The 13229-nt window shown below is 44.6% G+C and overlaps 1 protein-coding gene across 1 annotated transcript in view; it reads left to right on the top strand.

Annotated features, from left to right (window-relative positions):
• The first annotated feature begins 4840 nt into the window (after window positions 1-4840).
• The window catches only part of RIGI (RNA sensor RIG-I), a 47259-nt gene continuing 38870 nt past the window's right edge, over window positions 4841-13229 (top strand). Inside the window, exons 1-3 of the mRNA XM_065406971.1 lie at window positions 4841-5205; window positions 8175-8309; window positions 10736-10914. Coding sequence (XP_065263043.1) covers window positions 5100-5205; window positions 8175-8309; window positions 10736-10914 — 420 coding nt within the window. The 5' untranslated portion in view covers window positions 4841-5099. The remainder of the gene's footprint in view (window positions 5206-8174; window positions 8310-10735; window positions 10915-13229) is intronic.

Below are 13229 nucleotides of genomic sequence, written 5' to 3'. Positions count from 1 at the left end.
CAGGCATCTAACTTTTCTAAGTGATTTTTAACTTGTTCTTTTTTTATTTTATCTGCTAAACCTACCCCCTTCCCATTAGCATTCACTATGTTAGGCATTCCTTCAGACTTCTCGGTGAAGACCGAAACAAAGAAGTCATCAAGCATCTCTGCCATTTCCAAGTTTCCTGTTACTGTTTCTCCCTCTTCACTAAGCAGTGGGCCTACCCTGTCTTTGGTCTTCCTCTTGCTTCTAATGTATACTTCTTTGTATAATGTGTGAGAAAATGTAAGTGCACTGATATGACACACAGGATCACAACACAGACTGACGTACAAGCAGAAGGACATAAATAGACAAGACAGAGGTGCTATAGTTGTTACCTAAACACAAAATCTTACACTAGGTGAAGAACCTCCACAGGCTACGGCAAAAGTGATTCCAAGTCACAGGAACGATGCTTTTCATGCTCATACTCACAGAGTAAAACATACTCTTCAGTCTAGATTTGTTTTCATTTCAGGTCAAGGAAAAACATCAAAGAAAGGGCGTAAGCACTTAGAAAGAGGCACTAACTGCTTCCTCCAAGGTACTGAGCACCCGAACTCCCACTGAACTAGTGGGTGCTCAGCACTTCTCAAATTTGGGCCCAAAGACTGAACAAATAGAAATTTTCCATGACAGAGAAAACACAGTGACTGTAACATGCTGCATCTTAAGGACAAGATGGCAGCTGCATTAGGCAGGGAGAAAATCTACTTTTAAAAGTATAGTATTTAGAAAACAGCCTTTAATTTACATTGCTACGTGTAGAAAGAATAGTTAGACATAATAGGCAAGATTCTGCCACCCCTACTCACACTGCGTAATACCTCACTCACTCTACTAACACTGATTTCAATGGGGGTTGCTTGTGGGGTATTGTACTAGTCAACATAAGGGTGGCAGAATCTGGCCCAACACGAGAACAATGGGCCAGATCCTCAGCTCATGGAATGCAGCATGGCACCATTGGCTGGCCCAATATCATTAGAAGAAAACAGATAACCCAGAGTAGAAGTCAGGTACAGTGATTGGTGTAAGAGGGTGACAGCCAGAGCCTGACAATAAAACTCATATATATATGGAGAGAGAGAGAGAGCAACACTCAGAGATCATCCAGAGCTCTGAGATAATAATAGAGAGCCCCTGACTAAGCCAGCCCTGATTACAGAATAGGCCCCACCTGAGAGAAATTAGGTGATTCCAAGTTTAATTACTGAGTGGGCCCAGCTGAGGCAGGGCTGGAGGAAAGAAAATGCAGGGAGTCAAAAGGTGCCTGCAGGGCCTTGAGTGAGCAAGGAGGCCTCCAGGGAACAGATTGGGAGACCTGGAAGGGAAGTAAAGAGGTGAGGAAGGAAATAGCATACTGAAAACTGCAATATGGGTAGAGGATTTGATGTAACTGTGTAGTCCAGGGCCCTGGGCTGTAACCCAGGGTTGAATTAAGGTTGGGACTGGATTTCCCTACCAGACCCAAGGAAGTGGTGTACAAGGGTAGCTGAGCCCAGGGAGGAGGCTGCAGGTTGAACGTGACCTCGCTGAAGAAGAGCTGTGGAGAGGGTGGAAGCTTTTATTTCTGTTAGATAGTTTTGAACTTTAGTTTGGATGGCTGACCCTGGAAGGAACGGGCTAAAGACTGTACCCTGGCTGGAGGGATGCGTTATCTGAAAGAAACCACCAGGGCCGGCTCCAGGGTTTTGGCTGCCCCAAGCAGCCAAACAAACAAAAAGCCGTGATCGCGATCTGTGGTGGCAATTCGGCGGGAGGTCCTTCGCTCCGAATAGGAGTGAGGGACCGTCCGCTGAATTGCCGCCGAACAGCTGGACGTGCTGCCCCTCTCCGAAGTGGCCGCCCCAAGCACCTGCTTGGTAAGCTGGTGCCTGGAGCTGGCCCTGGAAACCACCACAGCCCCAGAGTGACTGTTGACAAGGGCTGCTACCCCACAAGGACACTGTGATGCCATGCCTGGTCATGAGGAAGTGCATAGTGGTGAGTAAACCCTGTTACAATGCTTTTTCTTGCATTACTTTAACTGCAGCATGTCTGAAACAACTATATTTTTGTAGTTTTCCTTGTCCACCCTCTTTTCCTGCACCTCATGGCAAGCCCTGTATCTCAGCCCTAGTCTACATCCAGCTCCTACTTCCTTCCAAGGCAGTCTCAGTGCTGATAGCACCTTTGGCAAACAGTAAATGACTTACTGTCCTTGGCCACTTTTCTATTGCGTGAGTACATGTCCTGCCAGACCCCTATCTGCAGAAGGGAATCTTTCAGCAGCAGATTAACATGAAGTGATTTACTTTGTCCATATTGGATACAAGGTTAAGGGACTGGGGGGGAATCACTCCAGGTTGCACTTGCTTTTGAAATCTTTACTTCCATATCCCATAAGTCCTTTGGAAGAAATTTCATACAAAATGAAATCAAAGATTGCCTACTTGAAACTTCTTTTTTGGCTGGGATAAGTAGTGCTGGTAAGTCCTATAAATAATTGTGCGGCTAAGATTTGAATTTACTTAGCTCCTGGCCTAGCCCAAATTTGGTTGTGTTTTTATTTTTTTATTCTACATCGATTGTGCTGCCTTGGAACGATAAATAAACTCCAAACTAGAAAAGGCAGATTCCATGCATTAAGAGCTGGCGTCCTCTCTTCTTTACTTTCACTGAGCAGCGCTTTTATTCCATGAGTCGTCCCCCTGATTTCAGTGAGAAACTTTACTCATAAGATACTAAACGTGTGTGCTGTAGCAGCATTGCTCCCTTGTTGCCACACTTTCAAGAGCTCAGTTCCCATTTGGGTGCTTTAGTGAGGTGGCCAGACTTTCAAAAGTGCTCCATACCTGCCAGCTCCCACCATTCTAGTCTTTTGAAAATCTGATGCTAAATGTTTGTCAGGACCCTAATTATGTTCTTCAAAGGCAGATGGAATGTGGGATCTTTTATGGTAGAGTAGTTCTGAGACATTGTAGCTCAGGATAATAGAACAGACTTGATGCTGCAATTCAGCTAATTAAAATGCTTGTAGTCCCTTGCTGAACTACATTTCCCAGGATTATTTCAACCTAAGATCAGAACTCTTCCTCTTCCCAGGTATAAATGCCAAGCCCTGGAAAGTCTTGCTAGAGGGTCTTAAACAGCATAGCGTAGAGACCATCCAACCAGGTACGCATGTATGTCTAACTGACTCAGTTTCATTACTGCTCTGAAACCTGTGTAGTTTAAATGTTCCTGTAATTATATGCTTTCTTAAATACTCCTTTTTCACCAACTCACTACCTGTCTGAGCTCATGACTTGCATGGTTCAGGATTGCTTGCGTGTTTGTCATACTCAATATGCTGGATGCAAAAAAGAAGTACGGGGGTGGGGTGAAGCAGAACATATCCATGCAGACATCAGTTCATTTGTATACATGCATGTGCGTATTCCATACACTCACAGGAACCTGAGATCACCTGACTAATTTGCTCACTGGCATAGCAAGCTGTGATTCCCCAAATGAGAAAATAAACCCAAATAAAGGATCACATCCCCCTCAGTCTAATTCACAAAATAGAAGCACTAGGTAATTGTGCAGCTGGTGCCATGTCCAACTGCTGCAAAGTATGTATCTACCCTCGCCATGAGTAAAACAACCATCACCATATACTTTATATAGGTGGCTAACACGATTATTAAAAAAAATTGTTTATTGCTGTATAGAAAATGAGCCCTATGGGATGTATTGTGTATTTATGGAACAGGACGCATTTTGAAGTTTGCCCCATTGTCCTCTTTTTGGGGGCAGACCTTCAAGGATGTTCCAGCATTTTATTTTGTAAAATATATGGTCTCTTCCTGATCTCCAGCAGAGGGATGCTCCACAGATCTCTTAGGGCCAAACCTCAGCATTTGCACAAAGTCTTAAGCAAATCCAGAAACTACATGTAACTGACCAATTTGCCATGCACATGAATCTGCCTACAAACATTGAGGAAGCCTTTAAGGAGGTCTGTTAAACATTTGGCCCTGAGAGTCATACAAGAAAGGTAGAAATGTAAAAGTTTGTATCAAATTGCTTCTCTATTGTCCACATCCAGCATATGTACGTGTGTCTTGATGATGACAGTTAAGGGACTGGGTAAATCTGCTTTAAATTGCAAAATCTGTTGGAAAGAGGGATGATGTCCCTAGCCTATTTGCCCGAAGGTGGGAATGGGCGATGGGGTGGATCACATGATGATTACCTGTTCTCTTCATTCCCTCTGAAGCACCTGGCATTGGCCACTGTTGGAAGACAGGGTACTAGGCTAGATGGACCTTTGGTCTGACCCAGTATGACCGTTCTTATGGTGAATAACTTTCAAAAAAAGTCCTGCTAGTTCAGGGTCCTGTCACTAACAGACGCTTTAGATGCACACTTTGCAGTAGGCAGATGTGGGATAATCTGCCCCCCCCCCCCAGCTCTGACCCTAATCTCTAATGGTTTGGGATTGGTTTAAATCCCAAAGCATGAGATTTAATATCCTCCCAAAACGTGTTCCCGTTAGTTATAAGAGCGCTGGATATTCTTGTCATACGCGTGTGGCAGAGTATATGCGCCCCCTTTTGGAAGGGCAGGAACTTGTGGGAAGCAGGATCACGTGCTGTGCCTTGCTGCGTCTACTGCTGTCATTCATTGCTGGTTATCCTGGCAGCCTGATTGGCTGCATCTCTGCACCTCCCCTCTGCGTGCCTTCTGCCTGTGCTTTTGGTCTAAGTTTCAGTTTCCTTTCTGCTGCTCTGCTTAGTTTCTTTTCTCTTACCCCGGTGGCGTGGGAGTTTTTCCTCTTCCCTCTGAGTCAGCCGATTTTCAGTGGCGAGCTGTGAGCTTGCGCCGAGGTTGTCCCCCTCCTCTTTGAAAGGTCAGGGGGAATTTGCCTTCCCTGATTTCAGCCTGCAGTCCAGAGCCGGGGGCACCACCCCCCACCGGTTGCAGCGACAAGGTGCTTTGCACCGAAGGGATTTTCTCTCCTTTGCAAGCGTGAAGCCAGGGCAAAGGACAAAAAGGAAAGCTGGGAACTAGTTCTACAGGGGCTGCGCCAGTAAACTGGAGCCCGGATGACTGCGGAGCAGAAAGAGAGCCTGCGGTGCTACAGGCAGTACATTGAGAAGACACTGAATCCTGCCTATGTGCTGGGCAACATGAAGGAATGGCTCTCTGATGGTGAGATGCTGGCTGTGGGCTGGGCTTGCTGTGGGTGGGTGCTCTGGGCAGTCCTTGGCCACGACACCCCTGGCCCGCCATCCCTGCCCCTTTCATGAATGCTTCTCTCCTGGAGAGCAAGTGGTTGGTGACAGTTTGCCACTTAGTGGGGATTTCTGTTCTCTTCTCCCCTCTCACCACTTTCGTTTGTTTGCCCATCTTTGCTCATTCTGGTCTCTCCTCTTTAATTATGTCCCATCTAATGAAGATATTTCTATTGAGTGTTGGCTTTGTTTAAAAAAAAAATAGTTTTTCAGCCAAGTACAGCGAGAGTTGATGGTGTCCCTTTAACCTGTAAAGACAATTTAACCTCAGCTGTACCCTGCAACTCTACACAGCTCCTAAACCTCTTGAATTACAAAATAGCTGTAGTTTTCCTCACTTAGTACCCACTATTGAAGTCATTGGGAGCTTTGCCACTGACCTGAATGGACACAGGGTCAAGTCTTTTATTCTTTCTGTGCTGTATTGTCCATAGGTCTAGGGTTCAAATGGGAGAAAGGAAGCCGGAGATGGCGAGAATACCATTTCCCTTGTTAAACTGATGGTAGCTTAATACACCTAGCGAGAGGACTGAAGGGAAGAGGCAGTTTTCATTTTGAAATTTTTGGGCCTTGTATCTGACGTACTCTGTGCTGAGTCTTTATATTTAGTTGCTGGGTGCTCTGTCTATACCTGGCACTGTGTATCTGGGGAAATGAACATTTATTGCTTCCTGATGTACAAGTTTGAAGTGCCAGTTCCTGCTCTTGGGTGGGGACCACCTTAATGTTCTGTGTTTCTATAGCACCTTGCACAATGGGTCCATTACCAGTGCTCTAGCATGCTGCGCAGTACAAGCAGAGAACGATGCTGGAACAACCATGTATTAAGGGATGCTGTCGCTTTTTGCTGCTGCACATAGACTTTGGCAGATGACGGCAGCAAATGGGTTAACGTGGTACCCAGCTTTGGGGTTAACAGAAAAGTATCAGTCTAATGCCCCAAAATATGGTAGGTGCCTTACAAAGCATATGAAATGCAAGGCTTGTGATTTTTCAAAGCCAGTTAGCAGATTTAGCCACACAGCTCAGTGACAGAGAGACTCTTTGGCAAAGGGTCCCCTGTTCTTTGCAAACAACTCTCACCTCAGAGCTGACAAACTCATTACACCAAATGCATGTATTTACCCATAAAGAGTAACAAGTAAGGTATCTACAGAAAGCTCTTAACTTGCAAAATACATGGTCTTTATGTATATATGGGTCGTATTTAAGAAATAATGTATTTATATTGAATGTATGCTTTATGGACATGGAGTAGAAATTAGTCACCAGGGGATAATGTGTGTTGGTGGTGGCCCATTCAGGCAAGAGGGGAAGTGTCACCCTACACTGTTTAGCTAGTGAGGCAATGCAAGGCTCAGTTGTTTAGCCTTCTGCAATACTAAGGCCTGGTCTACACTAAAAAATTAGATTGGCATAACTACGTCATTCAGGACTGTGAAAAGTCCACACCGCTGAGCGGCGTAGTTAAGTCAGCCTAAATCCCTGTCTAGACAACTTTAGGTCAATGGAACAATTCTGTCGACTTAGCTATGGCCTTTCAGGGAAGTGGATTACCTTTGTTGATGGGAGAACCCCATCCCATTGGCATAGGTAGCGTCTACACTGAAGGGCTACAGCAGTGCACCCTCAGTGTTTGAAGTCTAGACAAGTCCGAAGACTTTGAATGGGGAAACTATCAGAGGCAAATGCAAACAATTGAAACCAGTTAAAGGGAATTTAACAACAAGACGGGTTCACTCTGTCTATGAAAAGAAAGATAAAGATGTTGTTATACTGATAACACAGAGGAGGGAGAAGCACTCTGCATCCATTCACTGAGGAAAAACCTTTGTGGAGCGCAGCGGTGCTTTTATGAACATTTGGTTCTTGTCTTTTGAGAAACCAGCCAGTTTTGCAACAGACTGAACTTTGGAGGGTTATGGGGGGGGAGACTTCCTTTATTAGATAGGAAAGGTACTCTTGATAGCTACACTCAGGTTCGCATTTTATTATTTTGTTTTCTATCATAACCATTTGTTACCATCACACTCAGTTTTAGTGAAATCTTTACTCGTTCTTAAATAAACCTACTTTTGTTTTATTATAAGAGCTCACAAGTGCTGTGTGGTTTGCAGGAGCAGCAGTTTGGGGTAAAACTGGTAAATTGGGGTACAGTGTACATTTGAGGGCAGAGGATCTGGGATATTTGGGAATAGCCAGCTGGATATCGCATGGAAATGATTCAAAGGGCCTCGGGATTGGGTTGCATCTATTGTTAACCTGCAAGCTGAAGTTAGGGTTGGCATAGCCTAGAGGAGAGGGCTTGGGTGGCTGAAAGGCTGGTGGTACCATGGAGCTGACACCCAGCTACCCCAAGACAGACTCCCTCTTGCTGGAGGCAGGGGTTAGGGTGACCAGATGTCCCGATTTTTTTTTTTTTTTTTTTATAGGGACAGTTCCGATTATTGGGTCTTTTTCTTGTATAGGCTCCTATTATCCCCCCACCCCCATCCCGATGTTTCACATTTGCTGTCTGGTCACCCTAGCGGGGGTAACATAGTGTCTCTCTCAGGCTTGGATTCCCCAAGAACTGTTAGACTCGCAGTAATTTCAGTGAGACTTGTGTGACCAAATCCCTTTGGTAGCTTTCTCAGTTTCAACCAAGAACTTGCAGTCTGAATTTGGGTTTAATTTGTGCATCTCCAGAGATTGTTTCCCACTCATAAGGTGTATATGCTTCCTCTCCTTGCCTCGGGGAAGTGCAGTATAAAGCAGATACCCATCATGTAAATATACCCAGGAAATATTTCAGCACCTGCAGCACTCTGCACCAGGTGCTGTCCCCACTGCTGTCCGCACACCAGATCTACAATTTTGACTTATTCATATCTGATTTCACGCTAGGTGCCAGAGAGAGAATTCAGATTGAGGAACAGAAGGAGGGGCTGACTGCTGCTGCGGCTCTCTTTGTTGACGCTATACTGCAGCTCGAATCAGAAGGATGGTTTCGGGGATTTCTAGATGCACTGAATGAAGCAGGTTTGTTTTCGTTGGTAAAGCTGACCATTTTCATTTTCCCTGCTTTTTCATGTCGTGTGTGTGAATTTATTGCTTGTGAAAGGTGCTGGATTGACCACCCTGGAACGTGAACACCTTTTAGTTCCATAGGTCAAGTCGTAGCAGTACAAGCTTCTCCACCAATCCATCTCGTAGCTCGATGGGCCAGCTAGAAGGTTGAGAGCAGAGGTTAAATTGGGCTGGCCCATGGCAGTTTGAGATAGGACATGTGCGTGTGCATACACCTACACCATTCTGTGTCCCAGAATCTCAGCTTTTGTTAACTCAAAAAAGCGAGCCAACAAAAAAACAAATATTAAGTCTCTAGCCCTTGGGTTGCAAAGAAAACCTGCAAAATGTGAACCATGTAACTGATGCAGTGAGGTCTGCAGACAGCCTGAGACAGTAACTCCGAGAGGTATGAACTGCACCAGTTCCTCGAAAGCCTAATTATGACAATATAAAAGTCTCTATTGTTAACTTTCTATGCTGATCAAAGCAAGAAGTTGTATTATGAGGATCTGGGCAATCTACTTTTTTAGTGGCATCTTGTTTTGGTTGGCAGAAGCTGCTTTTTTTATTATAAAACTTAAGAGAATAGCTATAAAAGAATGTGATTTTCATATCCCAGACTGTTTGCAAATATTGGCAGTAGGAAAAATCTTTTTACTTGGGAGTTGAGGAAATTTGATCCATGATTCAATGAGACTTTTAATAAATGGGGAACTCAAACATCATTAGTCATTTTTCAGAGTAAAGACCACACTCTAATGGTCACGCACAAAAGAAATATATAGCAGTTTCCTTTCTCCCTTTGATGGATTTAACTATAAAGAGTAATATTGTTTAAAAAAAACATTTAAATTGTCATTTTAGAAACTCTTCTTTTAATTTATCAGCATTGTATTTTATTTCCATAGCACTGAAGTGTATAGCATTCTATACAATGGATGAGTTTGTGCCAAATAAGTAACAGGTCCCTGCCTTGAAGAACTTATTTTCAAATGCACTCTAAATGCTCTGATATAAGCACCAGCTGTCGTGTGTGTGGGAGGGGTGGGGGAGTGCGAGAGGGAAGGACCAGCGGTTTGCTATAAGGTAGCATTTAAAACCCTCTGACCTGAGAGAGGAGAGCTCCTCTGCTTTTAATATGATCAAAACCAACAAGGAGTACTTGTGGCACCTTAGAGACTAACAAATTTATTTGGGCATAAGCTTGAAGTGGGTTTTAGCCCACGAAAGCTTATGCCCAAATAAATTTGTTGGTCTCTAAGGTGCCACAAGGACTCCTTGTTCTTTTTGCTGATAGACTAACACAGCTACCACTCTGAAACCTGTCTTAATATGATGTAACTCTTGATTAACTCATAAAAATACAATGTACTTTAGTTAGCTTGCATGGAACAGTCCTGTTTGGGTGTTGTGTGTGGGTTTTTTTTATAACCTTTTAATTGAGAAGCTCTAGCTCCCCCATGCTTTGCAACAGGGACTTGACGTTTGGCAGGGACTTGACGTCTGGTGTCAGCAATGGACCTTTAGCTGTTCCCAGGAAAAACCTCCCAAATTTGGACAAGTTTATAAGCCTTTGAAAAATCTGTTTGCACATGCCCAGTAGAGAGGCTTGTTAGAGTTTGGCAGTCCAATTCTCTGAACATTCAGTCTGCACTGAGCATGTTCTATTTTCTCTCCGCTCCTGTGTGCTGACTGGACTGTGCATAGTCCCTCCCCACAGAGCAACTGAGCATGCTTGTTCCCAGAGGTACATGGACTGAAGACTTTCCCCATAACTGCTCTTCCTTGCCACCAGGATCAGTTGTGGCACTGGGTACCAGAACTAAGAGCAGGGATCCTCTCTCCTGTGCTCTGAGGGAAAAGAGGAAGCAGCTTGATATGAATGCAGAGGAGTGAGGAATGTATGGGGAGAGAGAAGAGATGCAGGGAGGAAGGGCAGAAGATGGGGAAGAGGATACAAACCGGGAGGAGAGAGGGGCCGTAGCAGAAGCTGGATGGGAGAGGGGCATGAGCCAGGGATGAGGAACGATAGGAGCTGTGGAGGTGGCAGAGCATTCTGAGCGAGGTCCAGGTCCTGTGGGAAAAATAAGACTGCATCATAATGCATACGTACAAGGGGGTTGAGTTAAGGTTGCACAGGCAGTATTAATTTTGGCATTTCTTAACTTTTCTTGCTTGACTTTGCAGTCTTAAAACTTTAACGTAGGGTGCCTTTCCTGGGTTGTGTGTGTGTGGGTTTTTGTTGTTGTTGTTAAATGTAAAGGTAACCCAACCCCCTTTTCAAAATGTGGTTGTAGTTCACCCAAGAGCTCTTAGCCAGTAATGGGTCAAAATATCTGTTTTAATTAAAAGCGGTGTTTGCTGGTGTAATTCGCCCCACCCCTTTTGTTTTCAAGGTTACACTGGTCTGAGGGAAGCAATTGAAAACTGGGATTTCCAAAAACTTGAGAGCCTGGAGGTGCATCGACAGCTGCTGAAACGTATAGAAGCTACGATGAGAGACATTGATGCAGAACAGATAATTCCTTACATAAACACTTGTCTCATAGACCGAGAATGCGAAGAGATTCGGCAGGTATTATTTCAAAATCAAAATTGCAACTTGATTTGCAGAGTTTACAGCTCTATGATAATTGTGTAGCCCTGACTGCAGCTTCAGGTATGTCAGTATAATATAGAAACTAGGGATGTCAAACAATTAAAAAAATTAAACGCGAGATTAAAAAAAATCATGATTAATTGCAGTTTTAATCGCACTCTTAATAATTGAATAACTTTTATAAATATTTTTGGATGTTTTCTACATTTTCAAATATATTGATTTCAATTACAACACAGAATGCAAAGTGTACAGTGCTCACTTTATATAATTTTTTATTACAAATGTTTGCACTGTAAAGAGAACCAAAGAAATAGTATTTTTCAATTCACCTAATACAAGTACTGTAGTGCAATCTCTTTATTGCGAAAGTACAACTTACAAATGTAGAATGTTTTATTTTTGAGTGCAGTTATATAAAAAACAATGTAAAACTTTAGAGCCTACAAATCCACTCAGCCCTACTTCTTGTTCAGCCAATTGCTAAGACAAAAAAGTTTGTTTATGGGAGATAATACTGCCCACTTCTTATTTACAATGTCACCTGAACATGGGAACAGGTGTTCTCATGGCACTGCCTGTACATATTGGGGTGGACACCCGCTCCTGCCCTGAAGGGCTTGAAATCAGACCTGAGAGAGGGCTGCAGGGGTAAAAGCAGCCCTGGAGAGGGCTGCAGCTCTAAAAGCTGGGTTGATTGGGGAAGCGGCCGCAGCTGGGCCACACCCCAATCAGGCCACAGCTGGCCTGTATAAAAAGGCTGAGCCAGAGGTCAAACAATCTCTCTCTAGCTGTAGAGGGAGAAGGGTCTGGCTGCAGGGAAATAGAGACAGGGTACCTGAGTGGAGCAGGGCTGGGGAAAGGCAGAGGAGCTGGGGAGCTCCAGCCTGGAAAGCCTCAGGCTGCAGCCTAGCAGAAGGCCAAGGGGTACTGGGGGTTGCAGAGGGCAGCCCAGGGGAAGGCTAAGGCAGCAGGTCCAAACCCAACCTGGCCTGTGATGAGTGGCTTATACTGCAGTCTGCCCCAGGGAGCAGGGGCTAGTTGGTGACTGGCAGTGGCCTTATTCTGAGGTGAGGTGGGGATAGTGGGTGAGGGTTCCCCGGGGAGGGGAGACCCAAAGAGTGTATGGGTACTGCCAGGGGGCAGCAGCCAGAGAAAGGGGCACCGGGGTCCAGGGAGGGACACGGGGGCCAGAGGACAGGCGGATCACCGGCCTGCAGAGGGTGCTCCAAGGCTGTGAGAGCTAATTCCCGGAGATGACCAGCAGGAGGCACCGCAGGGGTGAGTCTGCGCCAGTCTACACTGCCGTAGCTGGCATTGCAAGGTATTTAAGTGCCAGATGGGCTAAACATTTGTATGCCTTATCCTGCTTCGACCATCATTCCACTGTACACTTTGTATTGTGTTGTAATTGAAATCAATATATTTGAAAATGTAGAAAAACACTCAAAAATACCTATAACAAATTTAAATTGGTATTCTGTTTAACAGTGTGATTAAAACAGCAATTAATCACAGTAAATTTTTTTAATTGAGTTAATTTGTTTTGAGTTAATTGCTTTAGTTAACTGCAATTAATTGACAGCCCAGATAGAAACTACATGTTCGTGTCTCTTTCCTTCTGCTTAGAAAAATAGGCAGCGATGTGTCCATAGACATATGACTGCAATTGGGACCTGACTGTTGCGTCAGGTCACAAAACATGTATTTATCTGCAGGATAACTGGCTGTAGCCAGTCGTATCAGTTGCCCACTTTTATCAACACAAGATTGAATCATAGCATTTTAAATGAAAAATATATCTTGTATGTAAAATAGGAAACCAATTTGCTATGCCTTTCTCTGTCAATCTAGACCTTCTTAAGAGTTATGAAAATGGATCTTACAGGGTTGTTCATGTTCCCATCAGTGGATAAAAGGGTTTGAAATTCAAGTTGTAATTTCTAATGCGTATACTTTGGTTAATATTAAACGTGCCTATTTCTAGATGAAGGCCCAGTCCTGCAAACACTTATGCACTCGAAGCTTCTCTTCCCAAAGAGCTCTCAAGTATGGGGAGCCATGCTGTCCCTCCTCTTCAGTGTGTATGGGGGTATTAATGTGGCCTAAAGGATAGAGCAGAGCAGGGATCAGCAACCTTTGGCACGCGGCCCACCAGGGTAAGCACCCTGGTGGGCCGGGCCGGTTTATTTACCTGCCGCACCCACAGGTTCGGCCGATCGCAGCTCCCACTGGCCGCGGTTTGCCGCTCCAGGCCCATGGGGGAAGCGGCGTGGGCCGAGATATGTGCT

The sequence above is a fragment of the Emys orbicularis genome, chromosome 6 (genome assembly GCF_028017835.1).
Source record: "Emys orbicularis isolate rEmyOrb1 chromosome 6, rEmyOrb1.hap1, whole genome shotgun sequence".
Classification (NCBI taxonomy): Eukaryota; Metazoa; Chordata; order Testudines; family Emydidae; genus Emys; species Emys orbicularis.
Note: the sequence above shows the minus strand (reverse complement) of the source record. Positions and strands in the feature narration are given on the sequence as shown.